Source organism: Thunnus maccoyii, chromosome 23 (genome assembly GCF_910596095.1).
Source record: "Thunnus maccoyii chromosome 23, fThuMac1.1, whole genome shotgun sequence".
In the NCBI taxonomy this organism is placed as follows: domain Eukaryota; kingdom Metazoa; phylum Chordata; class Actinopteri; order Scombriformes; family Scombridae; genus Thunnus; species Thunnus maccoyii.
In genome coordinates, this window is record NC_056555.1 from 8,442,251 (window position 1) to 8,466,458 (window position 24,208).

Below are 24,208 nucleotides of genomic sequence, written 5' to 3' on the forward strand. Positions count from 1 at the left end.
AATAGTTTTTCCACACACACACACACACACACCACTGTACGACATCCATATTAACACACTCACATCATTTTAGTTGCATACATTTGCTACATTGGCATGTAGTGCTCCATAATACAGCAGTAGTGCCCCTAGTGGAAACCAGGAAAATAGCATGTATTTGCCCCGTAGGGTAACATGAGAAAATATCTCAATCTGGTGGATAATAGTAAAAACTACAATTTTGAAGCCAGGGCTCTAGATTGAAAGCCTGATATAATAGAATGAATGATTTTATGCTGTAATGGCCATGGGATCAAATATTATGGTTTTTTATGGTTTTAAATGGGACATTTTTGTCCATAAGGATCTGAGTGTCTTTATTTTGGCTACACAGTTTATTATAGACTTGTTATAGGAGCTGAGGTTGAACTTCCAAAATTTGAAAAAAAATCCACACCCTTGTCAAAATCTATGCCGTATGTGCTAACACAATCAAAATGATCAAAAAATCGCAAATTATAAAGCCAAAAATGTCCCTAGTGAGGCAAACACATCCCAGGCTCCCCTTGCTCACCACAGTTCAGCGTTTGACACCATAGCTCCCTCCAGGCTCGTCACAAAGTTCGAGGACCTGGGATTAAACACCTCACCTCACAGACCTCAGGTAGTGGGGGTAGGCAGACACACCTCTTCTCCCCTCATCCTTAACACCAGAGCACCCCAGGGCTGCGTTTTGAGCCCCCCCACTGTACTCCCTGTACACACACAACTGTGTAGCCACTTTTGACTCCAACACCAGCATCAAGTTTGGTGACAACACAGCTGTGGTGGGCCTGATCACAGATAACACTTAAAAGGCCTACCTGAAGGAAGTAGAGGACTTGACCCGCTAGTGTCAGGACAACAACCTACTCCTGAAAGTCAGCAGGACTAAGGAGCTGATAGTGGACTTTGGGAAGAAGCAGGGAAGTACCTACGCCCCCCTTAATATCAATGGGTCCTTGTTGGAGAGGGTGGACAGCTTCAAGAACCTTGGTGTCCACATCACCGAGGACCTGACCTGGGCACTGTATACTGACTCAGTGGTGAGAAAGGCAAGGCAGAGATTGTTTCACCTCAGATGCTTGAGGAAATTTTGGGTATCCCCTCAGATACTGAGGAATTTCACTATTTCAACCCACCCTCACCTTACCATCCCTCCAATCATACACATATATTTATTACTATTCCTATTCTTTTTAAACTTTTTTTAATGCACAAATTGATGTAACTGGCGGGATTACATTTCACTGTGATTGAACCTTATATGATCACAAATAAACTTGATTGACTGTACAAACAAACCGTATCATGGTCTTAGAGTGAGGCTATCAGTATTTGCTGGATTGAATGCTGATAAGATGTGAAATCAAAGGGGATCTGTGCAGGTAGTGATGGTGGAGAAATGATCACAGAGCCCATGTGGGTAGATTGACATAAGAAAAGACAGTCATGCCTTTGTAGTGAGCTTCATAGGTGTGTGTGTGTGTGCCGTCCAAATTCAGGTTTTGTGTGTTTTACAAATGCATTCAGTGCTCAGATCTCATACGAACACGTATATCATGATATTTATGAATTATGTTTGAATTCAGCTAATTGCACTACTATTGCAGTATGGACTAAATGAAATATACAAATAAACAAAGCAGATAAAGCTGGGTTCAATGTGGAAAACTGACATGCAATTACAGTAGTTCTGTGAGACTTAATCAGTGTGCTTGTGGCTTGCTGGTAGCTCGCTGGCTTGTTTTTCAATGCCATCCTTCTTTTTCAATATCTCATCTGATTAAATTACAGCTGGGTGGTGTTCAGTTGAGGAAATGAAGCTGTGCATTTTGTGTGTTTGTGCATGTATGTGTGCACATACAGTATTTAATTTTACTTGTGTGAATATGCTTGCATATGTTGTGTTTTTTTTAACCCTTTGGTGATTGACCTGTGTTTGAAACAGACAAAGAGAGCAAGAGAGAAAAAAGATCTTGTGTCAGTATGATTGATCGCATCTGAATGCTTGTGTGTTTGGCTGAGTAAATTTAGCTGTTCTTCAGGCGGCCATCAGGTCTCTACTCTCTTGATAGTTGAGCTCGGCCCATGAATCCTGATTTCCCTGTCGGCTAATCAGATAACAGTCCTCTGCTCTGGTCTCTGGGGATCAACCAATCACACTCCACCAGGTTAGCACTATGGAAATGGCTCAGCCCATAAACGCATCACTTCCTCTTCACTATCTGAGGTTGGAGCCCTGCTTCACCTTAAAGATTGACTTTAAAACGGAGTTAAACTACTCATGGGAAATATACAGTAGCTTATTAAGAAACCCAATTCCAACAAAACTCAGAACTACTTATGATGTTCAAAAATAAACTTTTAAATAAACAAACTTCCGTTACTGCGAAAATAGAGTTGAACAATTTCTAAAAACCATCTAATCTCAAATATTCTATGCAATATTTGATGAAATATTTGATTATTTTGGTATAGCGACAACTGCACAAATGTGTGGAGTGAGTTGACGGTTACATACTGTACAGTAGGTGAGGGTGTTAATAGTATGATATTGTCATATGCTTGACCAACATCTGGCCTGGCATACATGTGAGAACTGAGTAAACTGAGTAATTTATTTGAATTACTCTGTGATACAAGACATATTTCATTATTGTTGCAGAAAATAGGCATGTCTCTATCTGGAAAAGCAACGAGAATTCTCATTATTTCTTGCCACAGAGGATATAATTGCATAAAAGATTCTGTTACATCAAGTCTGATGATTCCACATATGCATGACACAATGTTTTATCAGAATGTAATGTTAGCAAAAGCATGGAGAAAATAAATACAGATTGGGATATGTGAAATGTATGGGGAAAAAAGGGGTTAATAGAGGCTAAATGCAAGGGTTTATGAAAATTACAAGTCATAATGTTATGCTTCTCACTGCTTCAGTGCACCGCTTTTCAGCTTTGTGAAAATTGCCTCTCATTTCTTCAAAAAAGGACATGAAACGGCTTCTGCAGTGAAAACATGGACAAATAGGCAAAAGTTAAAAAGCTGCTCTCACAATATCAGAATTGAAAAGAATCAAAGATGATAATGTCCTTCTAAGAAGTGATGGGCGGCCATCAAAAAGAAAAGCTTAAGTGTGTTTGTGTGGCTACAATGTCAGCAGGGGACTCCTTTACCGAGTCTGGTCTGCTTGTCAAACAGCTAAAGGAGATGTTCACTGGTCCAGAGTCCTCCCACACACAGCTGCTCCCAAATAATCAGCCTGTGTGTGTCTGTGTGTGTGATTTCATATTTGCAGGCTCATGCATCCTCGTTATGAAATGTTTGTATGTGCTTGTGTTTGCACCGTCACTTGTGTATCTTGGCACAGAGTTACACCTTACCTGTGCATTTCTTTGTGTCTGTGTGTGTTCAGGCTTGTTTGTCTGATCTCTCGGCATTCTGTATGTCTACCTCTTTATCCGACAGCTCCACGCCTGTCCAGACGTTTTCTCATCCTATTAAGACTTCTATTCCCAAAGGAACCACTTGTCTGTGTATATTGAAGATCACAGTCTGGTTCTGCTGCTGAGCCAAGTGGGACTCCATGAGGCCAAAGCGGGCATCAAATATTTGTTTCATCCCAAACCAAGATATTCACCATCTGAAAGAGAGGAGGAGGCAGCTAATGTGTTATGCTGATCCTCAAGAGGGAAATTTTACACTTACACTTTCCCTGCCCTTAAGGGAGCTCAGTATCTAGGGAGCTTCCATTATGAGGACATCATAACTTATTATGCAAACCTGATGTCTAAATAATAAATATATTATGAATAAAGAAATGTATCATCAGCTAACAGAAGTGACAAGTGATTTCTGTATTTTGGGAAGCATGTTTCATTGTTGGTCCCATTAAATAAACTACAGGGATTGCATGTATTTGACAGATTAGCTAGAGTAAAAGTCAGTGGATCACCAAAGTGATCACAACTCATCCTGAAGGAGACCTTGAGTATTGCTGCCAGCTTGGCTAAATACTGGCTAAGAAGGCTTTGTTTTTATCTTGTTTTATCTAGCATTATGTGTCTTAAGAATGCATGATGTAACTTTATATCAAGATCTTCTCTTTCCTGATACTTCCTAAAATATCAGATAATATGATCATCCAATAAAATGTGACATAGATTTTTTGGCCACCAAGCCAACCGCTCTTCAGTCAAACCCCTAATCGGGTCCCTCTGGGTGTTTTAGATCACACCGACCTCCTATTTCATGCAGACACACATTCAATCATAAGTTACGATGTCAAGGTCTATTCTCAGCTTTTAATGGCAAATTTGTCATTTAAAACTTCAAAAATTTAGAAATACTTCTGACAGTCTTGCCCTACTGTCTTGTTGCAACACCATTTCTGGTCAGCCATACCTATGTAGCATCAGGGGTCTTGTTCTTCTGCTGACATGTAGCTTGCTTTGCAATAAAACTCTATTAAAGCCTGTGTAATTTTTTGCATTGAAGTCATGCTGAGTTTGAAATTCCTGCTGTGCCTTTGCTTGTGTCTCCAGATGGCCCGGTGATCTGGCGGGTGCTGACCTACCCCCCCACACGACGAGCCCTCCTGGTGGGCTGTGGTCTTCAGATGTTCCAGCAGCTTTCAGGAATCAACACTGTGATGTGAGTCTAAACCTACTTTTAGCTCTGTCGTCCAGCACGGGTCCAAAGTTTACAGCATTAGCGTTGTGAGGTCAGCGGGTCCATCATGCAGCTTTGCATGAAACCACGTTTGCTGCTGAATTGGCTTTGAAAGTTTCACTATCCCAAAATAACAGATACCCACCACTGTGTGAGCTTGCTCTGCATTTGCTGCCATTGACTACTGGTCTATTATACATTCAATCTATCAGGGAGGAGCACACTACATTATTTCAAGCCTATTATTCTCCTGGTTTGGCCATGACAACAGCATAAAATAGGACATAATAAACCAAGGACAGTTGACATTTGTAGTCTTGAAGTGACGCTGTGATATTTTATTTATGTTCATATTCATGTCAGCATCCCTGGCTGCATTTATGCTGACCTTAGCCATAAAGACATGTGTAGGAAAACAAAAATTATATACAGCAGAAGGTTTGTCATATTTAGGTGTAAAAACATCAACTATAATGTGGAAGTTGCCAAAAATAGTTTTTTTCTGACAGACTAGTAAGTGAGCACGAATCTGACCACACAACATCTGTTCTCCTTTGAAGCAAAGCTTTTCAAGTCCTGCCTCTGTTAGACCAGCTGAATCACTGGTCAAGTGCAATGCATGTTGACCAATGAGCCACTGTGTGTTCCCAGTAAAAGAAATGATCAGTGTCAAAAATCAATGCAGTTGCAAAATATAATGAGAAATAATCTGAATCAACGGCACAAGGCGTTATGAAAGAGGTTAATATTTGATAAAATCTATATCTGTTTCAACATTTTCTTTGAGGGTCTATACTGAAGCTCATATTCCATTATTTAACCTGGTTTTGGAAAGCTATAGAAGGTAAATTGTTGCCAACATCTCTAACCTGTACGCGCAACTTAGCAAAACCTTCGAGTTTCTTGAAAATCCTTTTGTTTATAAGCCTGTAATTGCTCAAATTTGAACCTAAGTGAACCAGTAGAAATTCTACACAGTAAGACATGCAACACACATTTTCCCACAATGATTCTAACCAAAGACAGCAGTCAAGTGTTGAGTTTTCTTGCCAGCTGACTGCTCACAGTTACAGAACTGCACTTAAGCCAGCACCTTTTACAGACAACCTTATAATAAAGCATCATCTAGAGTAACTATAGGGTAGCATGATCTCTGCCTGAGCTATTATTGTGTTGAGAGGCTAATATTATCCAATACCTTACATACAGTACTGTACCTTAGATGTGTACAAGTTACAAGTTATGTGTACAACCTATTAAAACCTATTGAAACTGCATTACAAAAGCTGATCAGTGATTATTTATTGGTCCTTTAATGAGTGGAATCAGGAAAAATGTACCTGTGCCAGTAAGGCTTTGTGCCTTTGTCAGTTATCATTATTATATTTCAAAGTGGAGAGTCTCTACTGTTGCTAGATCATGTTGCCACTGAAAAGGAAAGTTCAAGTATGCTTTTATCATTTTAACCTCCAGGGTTAATCAGAACAATGATGATACATGAATCTGTGTGTCACCGGCCTTCCCATTCAACACGAGAGATATCTAGACAGATGTACTTGGCTTAGTACCACAGTATTAAATCACAAAACATTTCGTTCATCCTTCATAACACATCACATACCAGGGATCAGCAGCCTCATCGCATTACTGCCCTAGCTTTTCTCTTTTATTCTTTTTATCTTTCCATCTGAGGAGATTGTGTCATCTGTCTCACTTCCCCTTTGAGATTAACTATATTACAGGCTCTGTAAACAATCTGTGGATATGTGCTGTTGCTTAGCAACCATCAGAGGTGAGAGCGATAGGATAAGCGTGAGCTTGTACGAGCGTTTGTACGCATGTGTGATTTAATGCATGAAATGTGACATTATGGGCTTTGTTGTGTGCGCATGTGCACCTGCGAGACTGCCTGTGACGTGTGTTGTGTGATGTATGTGCTCTCATATGGATGTGTGTGGTAAGTAACTAACTGATAGCTGTTTGCAAATGTGTATGTTGAGATCTGAGTGGATTGACAGGTGAGGGAAGTGGATCACAAAGAAGAGAGATTCAGCTGTGGTTAGCAGAGGTGACACTCTGGATCTGTCAAAAAATCTCTTGTTTCTCTTCTGTTTCTGTCTCTCGCTGAATGTCTCTTTATTGACTGTCTACCTCTCTTACTGTATATTCATCTTCATCCTGCTGCCAACATTATGAACAGCAGAGGGGAGAGACTAAATCTGTCACGGCTCTGTCCCCATCACTCCATCTTTCTGTCTCTCTGCCAGTCCGTCTGACTGATTTCCAGCTTCTCTGAAAAGGTCTGCCCACTAGTTAATCTGTGTCAGCACTGACCCATTTACACTGAGCATCGATATGTTTTCAATCAAGATGGTGTTAAGATTGTGTTGTTTACACCTGGCGCTAAAATGTGTCTCCGGTCTACAAATCAAAATCTGATTGTCCTTTTATTTGCAAGAATATCCACTGTGGTGAACTAAAATTGAAATTAAATACTTCATCCTGCTGACAATAATGTTTCGTTTTGTGTTGTTTGTTTGATTTGCTTGTTTTCTGGTTGGAAAAGCTTTACTTAGCTCATGAAGGAGGACTGGAGATGTGTCCGATTAACAGTTTTTTGTACTACACTAGTACCAACAAATACCATATTAGTAAGAATAATAAAGTTGGAAAGTCTTGTGTTATCCAATCATATTTCCTGAACAAAACAATGTCAAGTTATTTTTTCTCAAACTATGAATAAGATTGTGCCCATGTCTTTCTATATGCACAAAGCAAAACTGCAGATTGATTAAGAAATTATTTTATTGGCATGTGTCTCTCAGGTTCTTCTGTGCCGTTGGATACGTTTATAATCAGTAGAGGCTGCAACAGACAGGTAAAAGCAAGGCAAGTAACACCAAAAAACACCAGGAAAACTCACACAATATGACAGATGACCCAGGACACTAATAGGTGAAGAGCTGCAGCTGTGGAGGCAGGCAGCTGGTCGGGGCTGATGAGGGGATGAGCTACAGATGTGCAGGGCTGCCTGTGTCCAAAACTGTTCACTATTTACTGTGTAGTCAATATTGTGTGTTTGCTGTTTTGCTACGGAATGTCTTGTGAGAATGAATATACCCTATATCCCACAATGCAATGTAAAAATGAGCACACAATGTATGGTCACTAACGTAAGAAGAAACTATGTGCAGGCAGACCAAAAAAAAAGATATTTTTAGTGCAATGATTAAGGAAGGAAGTGCTTTAGCTACTGTACAAGTAATTGTCACTAACAGGGATTTTGAAGAGCAATGACCAAACCAGCATCTAATGGGCCTGAAGTGACATTTGCAGGAACATTTACATGCTGTTAAATGTGCTGCAGCTCAGCAGCTAATTAGCTATCTAGCCTACTAACTGACATTAGTGGTGTGCTTTTCCCCGGCGAATGTTTGTTTGGTAACTCATTCAACAAGCTAACATGCAGAACAAGAGCTTGTGTTCATGTTTGTAAGTTAGATAAGGAAGAGGCTTCAGCAGGAAAGCTGATGTGGGTTGTTGTTCAGAGTCTGTGGCCCTCGTGTTGTGTAGCAGGATGCTATCAGGCTCAGTGTGACCATCTGCCTGTGATAGAACACCACGTTATCGCTTTATGCATGATTTGATTTGCTGTATCGAAATAAAGACTCCAACTACGTAAGCGAATGATGGAATGGTATTTCATTGAAATAATGCAAAACTTGGAGACACAAATTAAAGAATTTAAAATATATTTTCTCCCTTTTGGTTTCTGATTTTTCCTCTAAAGAGAACACAGGACAAGTGATTTACAGAGCAGATATGTATGCTGTGGTAGAGAAAAAAGGCAGAATATTTTCAGTTGGACTTTAAAAGGGGTAGATTACCATGATAACCCTATGCTGCACTGCCAGCCTGCTACAGAGCAGGTTAATCCTCTGAAGATCAGATCAAAACCTGACAAAAGCCCAACCACTGACCAATCTGCTCACTGGAAAAACTGAGTCATCATTCCTACAGGATCCAGACGTGGACAAAAGAGTTAAAAGTGACAAATGAAGACCAATGGATATTTTTGAAGGTCAGTAGAATTAGTTTGATTTCCATGATAATTATATGAAAGAACATTTTTTACACAACCACAGGTCCACTCTGAGAGATAGTTTGTCAGAAACTCTGAACTCTGCTTCTTGCACATGCAGGTTCTCATGCTGGATCAGAAAATCTGGAGTTAACAGAGCCAGTTAACTTGATAAAAGCTTTGTTTGTTAATGTTATGATGTAAAAAAAAATATTGATCTGGTGTTTAACATTGATAAAGTTTAGTGTACCATGTCTGTTCTGTCTAGCATTGCTGTCACTCACCTTGTGTACTTAACTCTCTATGCTTTGCCAACCTGTCTGTCTACCACCTGTCTTTTTGTTCCCATGCAAAGCTGCCAGTCTAGCCCTATTAGCTGGTAAAATATAAAAGAGGTCTGGGGAGCCAGTAAATCAGCCAAGTCTCCCTGTCCCCAGCTGCTTTCCCTGATTAAACCACCAGGCTGGCACAGAGAAAGACAGAGAAGGGCATTGAGAGAAGCTGGCAGGCTGGCAACAAAAAAAGCATATATTGTCTGTCACTCTGCTCTCTCAAGTTGAGCTGGGAGTTTGACAGGAATGGATTGATGGAGTTCACAGATTGTTTTTTTTCTTCCTCTGAGTCAAATATGCTCACACTGAGGGTACAGTCAAGTCCATATTAGCACATTGTTTCCCTCGATGTCCTCCCTTCAGTGAATTTCAAAGTAAAAGTTTTCTTCCAAACAGTGAGCCCTCCTTGTCTTCAGTAAAGGAATAAGGGCAAAGGATCAGCTGAAGTTGAAACTGAAAAGCTAACACAACCGATAAAACGAGTAAAGACAGCCTGCTTAGCCTTGAATGTCACAAATCCCTGTGGTCATGAATGAATGAATGAAGAGAGATATTCCCATTATTTTCTTCTGTCATTCAGTACAGTCATCTAACAAATTTTCCTTAGATCCAACCTTTCAAATCTGACTCATTAAAGAGATAATTGCTCTTCTGAGAAACATTTGTATATCCGTGGAATATTCTTACAGATAATTGGAAAAAAAACTCCTGATATGTCACTGTGATCTCATAAGAATTTGTTCACTCCAACATGAATTCAATCAAAACAGCAGTGGAAGCAGACAGTCAGGCAGACTCTGCCTTTCTTTATAGAACAGGGTCATGGATATTAAATTATTATGAGATCTGGAATACATTTATTGCAATGAAATGTGCTCACCCAAGGCACATGCCATGATACGTTTGACCCACCGGTGTCATAGTTTATGCTGTGGACTTCATTGCAGATTGTTTCCGTTTTTTTTATGCTCAGTTAGTTTTATGCTCATTGAGCGTCTACATTGACTCTCTTGTTGTTAAAGCATGACATAAAATAAATTATAGCCTAAAAAGGTTTTTTTGGCAACAAAATCATCAAAATAATTTGGTCTGGATCAATACTTCAGTGCATTTTTTTTAAATTCTTGATCTGTCTGTGTTTGGAGGTCAGAGTTGTTCGATAATTGGGATGGCTCAGGTGCACAGAAAGGGGGAGGCGGTATACGGAGAGGGTGGCAGACTGACAGAAAGAGAAAATTGTGACGGAGGGGCTGTAAAGTAGAGCAAGGGCACAATGGAGCCAGGCCACTCTCATGAGAGTGATGTGAATCCAGTGGTCACTCATCATACAGTATCCTACTGAGATCTCTTTTCAGCCTTTACTCAACATACAGCGCATGAGATCAACAGATTTCTGTCCAACAGAAAATTTAAATTGATCAGGGTACTCTTTTCCTGCTTATACTTATAATCCTACACTTTAAATAAAATGGCAGTAAGTTTCAGAGCCATAAGTGCTTAATATTCCCATGACCATATTTTTTGAGGCCAAGGCAGACGGCTGCTATCAGCTCCGTCTATCAGCTCCAGAAAACATCTTTGAGTGAATCTCAAAGATGCTTTTTTGGATGATCAGTGCTTGTTCAGTCACATACTGTATGTGCAAATTACACTTGGCACAAGTCCACATCACATGCGTGCATGCAAATTAGTTTTCTCAGTGCTGGCAGTGTGCCGTCTAATGACATGCATTTACGCAAGCAAGTTCAGATAAACTTCATCCAAATTCTTAGCAGTGACAGTAAAACATACACTGAAACACTGAATATAGATATAAGGACCCACAATCATAGTAAACATCTGATGACATAAACCGGCTGAGTCCACACACACACAGGCTACAGGAGAGCTACACTGCTGTTGGTCGACAGTTTGGGTACATTACATCGTATGACCATCATCGGGTCAAATAACAGCAAGAACGGTGTGATTGGCAGAGGGATGTGTTGGTCCCAGCACATTATAGGATGTCTAGTGACCATAGACTTTATGTATTGAGTATGACAGGTATGACAGGTGAGCACAATCATGATCACACACAGCTATTTATTTATTTTTCCGAGGTATATACACATGTACACCGTCTCTCTGTGGACTCTCTGGTTGTTATTTGAATAACCTCCCTGCCCTCACACACACTCAGGCCTGTCAGAGAAGCCTGTGTGATGAGAGATGTATTTGTCAATAATACATCTCTCAGGAACTAAAGAAGTGTCAGGTGGTGGTGTGTCTGATCTGCTTGTTTTTCTGCCTGGATGGGGTATATATAAATTACATAGATAGATGAATAGATGGATACATTCTAGGATGGCACTGCTGGATTTTCTTTCTAAACTCTTCTTCTTTATCCACTTTTCCCTCTCTGTTCAGCCATAAATGCGGAACAATGTGGTACAGCAGTGGGTCAAATTAGATATCATAGCTTCCCATTAGACACTAGATCATTTTGATTCAATTAGCCACATAATCTGGCATGTAAAGGTCACTGTGGGCTGGTGGGGACTGCTGTGTGTGTGTGTGTGTGTGTGTGTGTGTTTGCATGTGTACCGTGTCTTGTCAGGGCGGGTCGGCGGGCTATGTTGACAGAGTGGTGACGGAAAGAAGGAAAGGAAGACAGAGGGAGATGAATTGAGCATGAGAGTAGAGGAAAAAGAGACTGATAGGGTAGGACAGAAGAAGAGGGCAGAGGGAGAGATGACAGTGATGGTGATGAGGCGGAGGAAGGTGCGTGTGGTGAGGTGAGGGGGGGTCGAGACAGATGACAGGCAGAGGGAGGGAGGGTAAGGCAGATTTATAAAGGGAGTCAGAGAAAGGGACAAGAAATATTGAGTACAGGAGATGTGGAAGAAAAACCCTGTGTTCTTTCAGTCTGCGCAGTCATATTTTTTTGCTGTTCCTTTGATCCATTTTGTCTGTGAAAAGTTTTCCACTCTTGAGACCAGGCTTTCAAGACGTATCCATCAGGTGTAGTTGAGTTGAGGTTAACAGTCCCATAACAGCAAATCAGCTAAAAATGGAGTGAGGAGTGTCGGGAGGAGTTTGTTGTGTTGGGAGTACAGAAAGTGTAGCTTAGTGTTATCTACAAGATTTTCAAAGTCATGGCTGAATATTTAGCTGATTTCAACTCGACTCTCCCGAGATTTCAGAATAAAACTTCTCTTTGAGACTTGGTTAGACACTATAACAAACAGACGGGATCAAGGCAAAGAAAAACATTTTATTTCTCTGTTTGGTCCTTTCTATAATGTTGTCAGGCACTTATAATAACAATCAAGATCACTAAAAACAAGCACTTAGTGGGCGTACATTAATGGGGCACTATTGCTCCGCCGGATTACATTACAATCCGTTTCGCAGCTGCTAGCTGCAGCACTCTCGCTCAGTACTGGACCACTTTAAAAAATTGTTGTTTCCATTAGTCACACAAAAAGATGGGAAAATAGGGTTCAGGTTAAAAAATACAGAAGTTTCCCTTTAAATAAGCTATCAAACAAACATGTTCCCCTTTAAGTACTGATATCCACGTTTGTCAGTGTACAGACATTTTTTTCATATCTTATGGGATATTTTGTAATATTATTTTCAGGAGTCATATCAAGCCTTACCATTAACCCCATTGATCATCTACAAACTCTCCATAAGTAGCATTTTTGAGACACGTATTCCCGTCAGTTGTGGTAAAGACAGTTTTCTTGTCTGTTTTACCCTTGTGAGATCTGTTCATGATGTGAAATTGCATCAGAAGGGAAACAAGGATGTGAACTAATGGGGAAAAAGTCAAAAACGTCCACAATAGAATGAAAAAATAGTGTCAATGGCATGTACACTACTTGCTACACTACTCATTACTACTTCCTGTTAACAATTCCACAATGCAATGGGTCACATTTTATAGACGTGAAAATGAACAGTTGGCAGCAGGCTGCATACAAAACCCTGACAAGTTTAGTCCTCATTTGTGTGTGCAATAATCAAGGAGGACCAGTAGTTACATCAAGTAGTTAGCTTCCTTGGATGGTTAGCTTTACACCAAGATAACATTGTTATATCTTGGATAGATACTGACATTGACTGTCTCTTTTTCCAGCCCAGATAGCTAATCATTTTCTCTATCTGTTCTTAGTTTATCTACATTAGTTTGCTCTTTTTTTGTCTTGTCAGCCTGTTGGAAGTAGCTTTCATGTATTTCCTTCTTTTCAACCAGCATAAGCTAACGCCTGGAAGCTAGTTGGTCAACATCGTATGCTAGCCTGGAACAGCAAATACCAGGGACATGTGGTATTATTAATTCAAATAAAATCTTAGAGATACATATTGAATATCTGTTTGCCAACATAATGGACTTCAAAAAAAGTCCAGAGAAACCAAATGTGGTGTTTTGTAGTACATATCTTTTTATAATATGACAGGATATGAGAGCTTATTCGTATTAGTGAGCATGCAGTTAGACGTTTTGTTTTTGCAACACAGGCCAGTCAACCCTCACAGATGGTCCCACAGACAAGTGTCATGTTGGAAATGTCCCGAAACGCCAGTTTTACATGGTCACTCTGCTGGCGGGCCTGCAAGGAGCTGGCAGAGTTCACTCTCTTGTGTGTTTTTTGTGCACATGTTGAGAGAAATGCCAAAATCTTGTCTTTAACGTGTGACTGTGTGTGTTTGTATGTTTTCAAGTGCTCATAAGCAGCTTAATCATGCCAACCTCCCCCACTGTCTCCCGTGGAGTCACAGCCAGACCTCTTTAATGAGAAATATTCAAATTTTCCATCTAATAAAATGCACACAGAAACACACATACACCCCTCAATTTAGCACAAACATATGATTTGCTTAATACACAGCAAGATGTCATTTGTGAAGCATACTTATTGTGTAAGTGAAGTGATACAATGTGTATAATACATGCTTAAACAAATGCAGAAATTGCATGTCTTTAATGATACAGAGAGCCGTACATAACAAAGAGAACTGACTGCTAAACATAGACCAGCCTTACAGACACATGCTCATTTTGTGTTATTTTATGTTCACCCACACAGGTGTTTTCACTTAGTTTGCTTGATTAGACCTCTTTGCGTTGCTCTTCACAAAAGTAGCCTGAGCATGGGTGCATTCATTGTTAAAGAGAAGTTAATTATATCATATTTATTCTCATTTGCCAGAATCTCCAACTTGACTGGACTGGATTTTGAAAGACCTAATTAAACTAAAATATAAAACTGCACAAATAAACGGTTCAATTATGATTTGGACCAAAGAAAATGAACAAACTGTTTGTGAAAATGTCAGTAACTAGTGGTGGTGATTGCATGTACTTGTACCTTGAGTCAAAGAATTTCAGATAACACAGATAATATGATTTTTTTTGTCCAAATTTTCCAAAATGTCCTCAAAAAGTCTTTAAAGGCACTGTCGAAACAAAAAAATACTGTATGCTGATGCTCACATGTGTCATTCTGGCTAATTAGACCTCTATGAAAATCAATTTCGGAAATTGATTTTCCAAGTAAATTTCACCACAAATGTTTGCCATTTTAAATACTTGTGTGACCATGCAGGACTTTAAAAGAGTAATCCACCAATTTAGCATTGAACTCTTATAACTTAAGAGTACCGATTCAGGTGTGTTATGTTAGTAGAGGCTAAGGTAGCTTCAGTCCGCTAACCTCAAGCAGAGGTGAGGAGTGGGCTACAAAGGTCTGGTAACCTCACTACTTTCTAACTCCACAACACCAAGATTTTTTTCATTTTCAAACTTATAGTCCTCAGCCTGAAGGGACATCACTTGAGGGAGTTTATCAGTTTTTGTGCAGCTTTGGAGCCACAAAATACTTAGTGGAAACATCTGTAAACGAACTTTTATGTGTTGAATAGGTGAAATTCCCCTTTAAAATAAGTGAAAACACCTGTGTGGGTGCTGCATGGGTGTTCAGATCCTTTAAACGTAACCTGGCCCTTTATATCTTCATTTTTGCAAATGTAATAATTAATTGTGTGTGAAATTTTACTACTTAATTCTACATAGAGCTTTACGTATCTCCCATTTGCAGGAACAATAGCCAACCAAGTTAAACCCAAAAGAGACATTGAACAAGTGTAGATTTGATTTCTGTAAACGTACTGTTAAGTGTTGCTGCTGTATGCATGATACATATGGCCATTTTGCCGCTTCATGGGGGGTCAGCCAGAGAAAGCACAGTGTATTTTCCTTCTGTGTTGATGATAGACATCTGCTGATGTTACACCTGATGCTTGTATGTGTGTGCGCCGTTCTGAATCAGAACATCTAATCTGCAGTGTACCTATTTGAGCTGAGCGTTTTTTGTTCCAGAGCATAAATGTGACGCAGCTCGGCGTTCGTATGCATTCATTTGTAAAATAGGCCAGTTCCCAAGAGAATCTCCATCTCTCTCACTCTCCCGCCGTCCCCCCCACCCCCCCTATCTTTTCCTGTCTGTCCATTTGTTCTTGTTTTCACACCCACATCCCTTCTTCTCTATTTTCTCCAACCATTCATTCTTCTTCTCGCCTTTCGATCCTTTTCTCACTTCCTTCCTCCTCTCTCTCTCTATTTTTCTCTCAAGCTCTCTCACCCTGCCTCCTTCTGCTTTTCCTCACACCTCGTCATACACTCTCTTACTCAGTGAGTCGGTCACTCACTCACGCTCGTTCGTTCGCACCCACTCACTCACTACTTGCCCACTCACACACACACACACTTGCACTTGTATGCTCGCTCAGTTGTCTTCTCTCGCTGTTGCTTTACAGTTGATCCTTCCCTCCGTCTCCGTCTCCCTCTAAATCCATCTATTAAGTTACATAATTAGATCAGCGCTCCGTCAATAAGTAGCACTCTGTTAGATGATTCAATCCTATAGCTGAAGGAAACATCCCCTGTAGTTTTTCTTTCACACGTTCACACTAGAGTTCTAGACATAGAGGACAACTTTGATGAACTCTGACATGCAAATTTGCACCATTGAGGAATTGCAAACTGTCTTGATCGTGCCAATATTTGAAAGAACAGAGTGAACTAGAGAGGCCAAATGCAATAAGCTATTATATTAGCACAAGACAAATGGAGAATTTTTTCATAGGTATATCCCTGCAAGTAATTTGGAAGTAAAGTTTTAAAGGATTTATGACATCGCTGGACTGCCAGAGTGCTTTTAACATAGGAACACCATATTTTTAAGGTTTCCATTGTATTCTCCATCATGGATTGTACCTCTGTATATTTTACAACAGGGCATTTTTTTAAATGACCACAATGACCAAAGAGGCAAGACTCTAATCTATGAATACATATATTGCATGTTCATATTCATGTCATATATTGTAGTACTAGCAGTTAGTGAAAGTTCAACATAGCGCCAGTGAGCAGAACAGTGGGTGGAAGAAGATTATCTAGCAACAGTGCAAGACCCTCAAGTAGTCACTATATGACAGAGCTTCCAGCAAATGAATTTTGCTGTGTGACTCGCAGTGGTACGACAACGCTGTAAATTCTTCCCACCTTTGTTACTTAAAGAGGACAGTTGTCATTCGCACAGCCACAAGAGGTAATTCGCAAGGAAAAGATAAACATGTCGATTGACGAGTTGTTTTTGACAGTATTAATGAAGAAAAAACAGCTGAAGCACTGAAATGTGCTAAATCACTTGCTGTCTGGGAAGAGGGGAATCACACTCAAAACCCAAGGGCTACTTTGGAAAGTGTTTGGCAGAAAAGTTAAATATATGAACTAAAATTCCAATGGGCGACAACATGCAAAGCAGTCCTTTTAAGACCACATGTCGTGTACTCCCAAGAGTCGGCAGCCTCCAAAATGATCCAGTGATGTGTCAGTAAATGTCAACCATGAGTCAGCGGCGTCCTCGCACCACCACCCATGTAAAATGGGAAGAACAGCGGGGAGAGATTGAAAGCATGAAGATGGAAGAGTCAACAGCGAGCTTCATTTTCATATAATAAAAATTGAGGCCTGTATTAATTTTATACGTTTTTTCACTCATCTCTTGTACCTCCACTGCAAATCCTATGTCTGTTTTCTGTAGAAATGTAAAATAGACACTGACAGAAGTAAACTGACTAAAGCACACACAATATTTGGCTGGAGTCTGGTTTCAGGGATGTGATTTATTCCACTTTTAGCTGGTGATAGGTGTAAATGACTACCTGACAAGGTGATAACATGCAATGCAAGAATGAACTGGTTCAAAAAGGTGTTTGTGTGTGTGTGCATATTTTCTTTTCCACCTCTCGCTCGCTTCACCCGTGTGCTCCCCGCGGCTATCGCTCCCATCCCGCTCCCCCATGTTCCATCCTCCTCTCGTCTTCCTGTCTCTCTCTCCTTCGCGCTGCATCCGTCTTTCTGCCTTGCTGGCCTCTGTGTTGTCACTCTCCTCTAATGTGCTGAATGAGAGGTTTCGAATCGAAGCGTGACAGGAGTGTGGATCCGTGTTTCCATTTTCAGACCGGGGTCAGGGCCAGATCACACCTTCTCTTGTTTGCTTCGCACCGTTCGCTCTGTGGGGTCTCTTATGTAAAAGACAGTGGGTGTGTCTGTGTGTGTTTGTTGGACAGAAACACAGAGTAGTGTGAGCTCCCTAAATCCACTCGATGTATGCTATTTGTTTCCACAGGTAAAGATGAACACTATCTGGTCTTTTTGAGACATTAGCAGTGCGCTGTGGTGCTGTCCTTTGCACATGTTATTATTTTGGCTGTGTATAATGATGTCAAAGTACATATGAAAATGTATTCTTCCTGTAAATGACTCTGGATAACAGTTTCTCTTATTCAGAGCCGTTTCACACTTGTCTACTAAATTATTTGCAGTTGTAACTGTGTAACAGTGTCATTCTTTTCTGGGCCTTTTGACTCTGTGGATTGACCCTCCAACCAAAACCACAGCAGCAACTGAACTGATTGATTGTCTACATCCGCAGTGAAAGAACTGAAATGAAATCACCATAAAGGCACAGAAGAATGGCTTCATAATTTTTATCCTCTCAGTGTGGTTTATGAAATCACTGTAGGGCAGCAAAAGTTCAGCTTTACTCACAGCAGGTCCCAAAGGTGCAGGTAATTGGACCAAATCCAGTCCTGACCCCCCTCTGACCCCCCTCTGACAACCTCTTATTAAAACCAATTCCCATTGTGAACAGAATTGTGTCTATTTAATGAAAGATCCAGGCTGCCTTTTTCTCCCACTCACAGTTCTTATGGATAAAGGATATTTTTTTCAGCATGTACCACAAGAGACTGCTCTATTTATACATGTTTATATTTTGGACACTTGATGAGACATCTGGAACTACCTCCAGAGGTCTGTTTCATTCACGTTCTGTTTGACTGCCTGGGAGTGTTTCTTGTCACTCTGTGATGTGTGGTAATAGTTGACAAGTTGTGGGTGTTTCAGACTGAGAGGTGTCACTTTCTATCAGAGGTGACAGCTGAAAGCTTGCAGCTGTGAAAAAAAGTAGTAATAATCATCAATAATACCAATATTATGGTAATATAATGATTGGATTTATTTTAATGGAACAGAAAAAAAACTTTATTGTCATTCAGATTGATTACATTCACAATAGTTAACTTTCCTTATTAAGGTGCAACCAGCATCATGCACCTTTTTACACATGAACATACAAACAGTGGTGGAAAGTAACTAAGTACATTTACTCAAGTACTGTACTGAGGTACAATTTTGAGGTACTTTTACTTTACTTGAATATTTCTGTTTGATGCTACTTTATACTTCCACTCCACTACATTTCAGAGGGAAATATTGTACTTTCTACTCCACTACATTTATTTGACAGCTTTAGTTACTTTTCAGATGAAGATTGGACACAATGGATAATATAACAAGTTCTTAAAATACAACACATTGTTAAAGATGATACTAGTTGTTTCCAACCATTTTGGCTTTTGACGTCTTACAAAAAGCAGTGTGTAGTCGGGGTCACATTTCAGATGTCTAAGAGTTGTTAACAGCTCCACCAAATAGTGATTTTTCCCTCGAAACTTCTCACATGGTTTCACTTCAATAAATGTTCAAATGATCAAATATGTCACCAGAAATGAAAGATCAGAGAAGAAGTCCAGAAACTGAAAACAGAGTATTAGAACTTTTTATCAGAGCTTTTTCTTCCAACCAAGGGGTCAGAGGGGCCCGACCCCTAGCTAGCTAACTATATATAAAGTAGTTTAAACTAGCTCCACCTCCAACAGCTACAACAGTAACATGCTGCTCTAACACTGATGCTTCAGTATTAATAATCTAATGTCATTTATAAAAATATATCAGTCAGAGGGACGAAACCACTACTTTTACTGCAATACTTCAACTACATCAAGCTGGTAATACTTATGTACTTTGATCTAAGTAAAGGATCTAAGTACTTCTGTCACTGCAAACAAAATTATCTCCCAGAAATGAGCAATTTGCCATTTGGAAGAATTTTAGGCACAGCAAAGTAAATAACAAAAGTCTCTGTGTGTACCCATTAAAATGATGCATTTGCCTCCAGGGAGAAATTTCCACAAGACAAATGTGCTGCAGTAGAACTTCATGCACTGATCTCTTGCCCCAAAAATATCTCCAACTAATTTCACCTTGACACTGCGAGGTGACAAGTGAAAAATAAGCACAAAGCTAATGCACTTTGCAGATTTGCAAGGAGACAAAACGAATTAGCACCGGCAGATTTGAAACTGAATCCTGTATTTTTCTCAAGGTGATCATTACTACCTACACCGGCTACTAGAATAACACTTTTCACAGGAGGACTTTGGGCATACAAGGGTCTAGAGGATGGATAATCACTGTTATCAAAAATTAAACTGGAGCCTGAGATGCCATTTCTTAGATGCTTTTAACATTTAACACAAGACACATGTCTTGGAGCTGTGGTCAGAAAAAATGAACATTTTGTGTCTGCAGGCTGTTATGCACAGTGGTTTTTAGTCAGAACATAGTGTTTGTGTGTGTGTGTGTGTCTGTAATCAGTAAGATGCAGGGCTGGAGATGGAACACAGCAGGCTGTACTGTTGAGAATAGAAATAGTGCTTTTAATCCCGCTGCTGCTCCAAAACCAACTCATTTCTTGCGTGCGTGTGTGTGTGTGTGTGTGTGTTTTTTCTTTTTTTTTTACTGTCTATGTGCATTTATGTGTGTGTCCATACAGTACATGTATTTACTGGTGTATATAAGATTACAGATGTATAATAAACGTGTCTGTAACTTCTATCACCTGACAAACCTGACCTTTCACTACTGTACGTCAAGCCTTTTAAACAGACTTTTTCACGCCATCTCATTTCTTTTTCTGTTCTGTCTGACTGGATACATCGGATACAACGGAAAAGTGAAGTGTTATTATGCAAATCTCTCAATTGAATGTCTTTTGTTTTGGGAAAGAGGGACGGAGCAAGAGAGAGGGAGGAAGCAGAGAGATAACGATGCTTTTGAAGAGCTGGAAAGCAGAATGCTAATTCTGAGTTGCCTGTAGAGACTCAGAGAGGAGAAGACAATGCTGGAGACTTTTTATTTAGTCTTTTTTTCTTTAATGAGCGTTATCTTCTTTGTATTTGTGTAGCATTCCCTCTGGGTTTTTGAATTTTTATCTACTGTATGTGTTTGTATATGTACCTCTGTGGGTGTTTTTCCCTTCTCTGGAGCACATAATTCCCTTAATGACAACTTAAATACAGTCCCTTCAGGTGTATGTGTGTGTGTATGTTTGAGACTACCATACTTGCATACTTGTCCATGTTTTTTCTCCCTCTATCTCAGTTACATGATATCGTGATTGAAGTGGGAACTAGACCCCATGCAGGTGTCTGTATTGTCAAGCGCAGCCTGTTTAGAGCCTCTGTTGATGATGATTGGGAGTAATCTGCCTACGTGGAGCAACATGGTGCTAGAGTTGCCAGTATAATCATATGAGAACAGACAGAGAGAAAGAGGAAGAGCCATTGAGAGTGACTGGTGAGAGACTATTTATAGCTGATCGGCTAACTGTCTGTAGTAGAGTGGTTGGTACTCAAGTAGAGAGGCTGTGATTGGTGGATGACTGTTTGGTTCTCAATGAAGAGAGGTTGGTGGTGGTACTGTTGACTTGTCTTGACTAATAATTGCATTTGCTTATATATATTTTCCATTTTACATACATTTTTTCAGAATATTGTTTTGTGGCCTCTTTATTTTTACTACAAAAAAGTTACATTTAACAATTTATTACAAATTAGATCTCCTTTTTGTAGTTTTTTTTCTATATCTTCTATCATTTGTAACATTCAACTACTGTACTTGTGTACTACTGTACTACTGTAGTTATGCTCACACACAGTTTTCCTGTGCAATGAAGCATTGTTATTGCCTTTTTCCAGTGCACTCACTTTCAGTTTTAACTCCAAATAAAGTGGTTTAAACAGGAAGAAACAGCTAGCCTGGCTCTGTCCAAAGTGAACAAAATCCACCCAAAAGCACCTCTAAAACTCACTGATTAACACGTTATGTCTTGTTTGTTTAATCCTTACAAAAAACATAGTGTAAAAACCACAATTTGACACTTTATGGGGTGTTATATGCCAGACTAGTTCTTGTCTAGGAGCAGTTGCCAGGCAACCAGCAGAGACTCTGGGAAGTTACCACTCCTTGTTACTGGTTTTGTGAGGATTAAACAAATTAGACATAATGTGTAAATCAGTGAGCTTTAGAGGTACTGGTAGGCAGATTTTGTCAACGTGGACAGAGCCAGGCTAGCTGTTTCCCCCTGTTTCCAGTCTTTATGCTAAACTAAGCTAACCAGCTGCTAGCTGCATATTTACACTACAGACATGACAGTGGTACCAATCTTCTCATCTAGCCCTCGGCAAGAAAGCCAGTAAGTATATTTCCCAAAATGTTTAACAATTCCTTTAAATAATCTTGCTAAACTGTTAGACTTCTTTACAACATCACTGCTTGTGTTTCTTGCCCCATCTGACTTATTTACCGTGTTTCTAAATAACTGATGTGTTCCCATGTCTCAGGAATAACTTGAGTGAGTACAGTTTTATTATAACTGACGGAAACAATGGCCAAAACTATGAAAAAAAACACAGAAATTGGTTCTTTATATAGCATAGAAAAGGAGTATTTTCCATTATTAGACTGGAAAAGTTGTGTTAATGCCACAACAACAGCTACTCATTCATTTTCTTCTGTCTCTGTGCCTTATAGGTACTACAGCGCCACTATCTTGCAGATGTCAGGGGTACGGGATGACAGACTGGCAATCTGGCTTGCCGGACTCACTACCCTCACCAACTTCCTGTTTACCCTGCTGGGAGTGTGGCTGGTGGAGAGAGTGGGGCGCCGGAAGCTCACCTTGAGCAGTATCATAGGTAAGTAAGGCACAAGAAGAAGGCATGTGGGAATGTTGTGATTTCTGCATGTCACGTGTGTTGGTTTCTTTGACAGGAACATGTCTGAGCTTGAGTCTGTTGGCCGTCGGTTTTCTGATGTCAGCCCAGCACAGTCCTCCTGTCACCTTCCACCCATTAGACCCCTCCGTGGTCAACTCTACCTGCTCCAAGTACCAGTGAGTACACATGTCTAATATAGCAATTACTGAGCCACAATGGACGTACCACTGCTAGATATATGAAAACGTTATTGTCTAAGATGTGGAAATTTGCCTTCGGTTTCACCATAAGATATGTCATAAAAACATACATAGTAAAGTACATCGTCACAGCATACACATTCAACCGGATCCTAGTTTCATTCATTACCTTGACAGCACTTTTTTTTGTAGATATTTCTATTAGCTGTCGATATATGTACAAAGGTATTTAAAATCATCAACCATCTCAACCATTTGCCCATTAATCATTATTGGCTCTATTAAATCTTTGCTGTTTTGTATGATGAGCTCTTTTGTCATGCTGACATTTATTTCTAAGGAGCTTGTTAAACACCAGTTCTGAAGAGTTAAACATGATAAAAATATAAACTCTCTCTCAGTATCCCCTTTCTGCAGTAGAGAAACCAGAGCCATATCATCAGCATACTTAAATAAACTAAAATTAGCATGATCAATCTTGAACTCATTTGTGTACACAGAGAAAAGCAGTGGTGATAAAACTATCCCCCTGTGGTGCTTCTTTGTTCAGCACAATCTCATCCGACACACTACTATCAACCATGACTCCGAGAGTGGTCAGAGAGGAAGTCTCTCATCCAGTGAATGATGCCTCCATTAACCCCTAGATCCACAAGTCTCTTCAGAAGAGTATGTATTTACATGGTGTTAAAAGCGGAGGTAAAATCAATAAAAAAGAACTCTGGCATAGTGAGTGGAGACTTGTAGATGCTTCGCCAGGTACTAAACAAGTTTACAGTTGCATCGTCTGTGCCCCTCTGGCTTTTATAAGCAAACTGTAGGTGGTCTAAATGCATCTTCTCCACACATTCACATAAGATTGAGGTAAGTGCAGTGGCCCTAAAATTGTTTAGTTTTGAAGCTCCAGGCTTTAGGAATGGTCACAATGTTTGAAGTTTTCCATGATTTGTAGACGTGTAGTGTACACGTCTCAAGCAGGTGCTGAAATAGCTTAGTCTGAACTCTTTTTAATTAGTGAGTACAATCTCTTAACACTCTACCTCTATCATCGGGCCCTGGGACTTTGTTAGGCTTACTACAAGCCAAACTTGAGGCAATTTCATGTTCCGTGAGTGTAATTGGAGCGTATTCTGGGACAGATCTACACACTTCATCACACTCACTACAGAAGTTTATTGTATCAAATCGGCTATAAAATAAGTTGAAGTCATTAGCAAAGGATGAAGAAAGGTGAGACAGAGGGAAACGTTTCTGCTTTGCCTGCCTGCCCATCGTCTGAGTTAGACCTTCCCACGCTCTCGTAGCACTGCCTGAATAAAAACGTTTCTCTACTTTATCCTTATACGCTGTGTTCGCTTTCTTCAATTTATGTCTTAGTTCATATCTCTTTTCCTTGGCCAGTTCTGCATTCCCATGAATAAAGGCATTTTTTTTCTCGTTAA

At 39.9% G+C, this 24,208-nt stretch overlaps 1 protein-coding gene across 4 annotated transcripts in view; it reads left to right on the forward strand.

Moving 5' to 3' along the window:
• Positions 1–24,208, forward strand: part of LOC121890858 (proton myo-inositol cotransporter-like) — a 72,257-nt gene that overhangs the window by 40,096 nt on the left and 7,953 nt on the right. For all 4 annotated transcript variants that reach the window (XM_042403454.1, XM_042403453.1, XM_042403455.1 and 1 more), the window contains 3 exons: positions 4,569–4,677; positions 22,382–22,545; positions 22,622–22,742. In XM_042403454.1, coding sequence (XP_042259388.1) covers positions 4,569–4,677; positions 22,382–22,545; positions 22,622–22,742 — 394 coding nt within the window. The remainder of the gene's footprint in view (positions 1–4,568; positions 4,678–22,381; positions 22,546–22,621; positions 22,743–24,208) is intronic.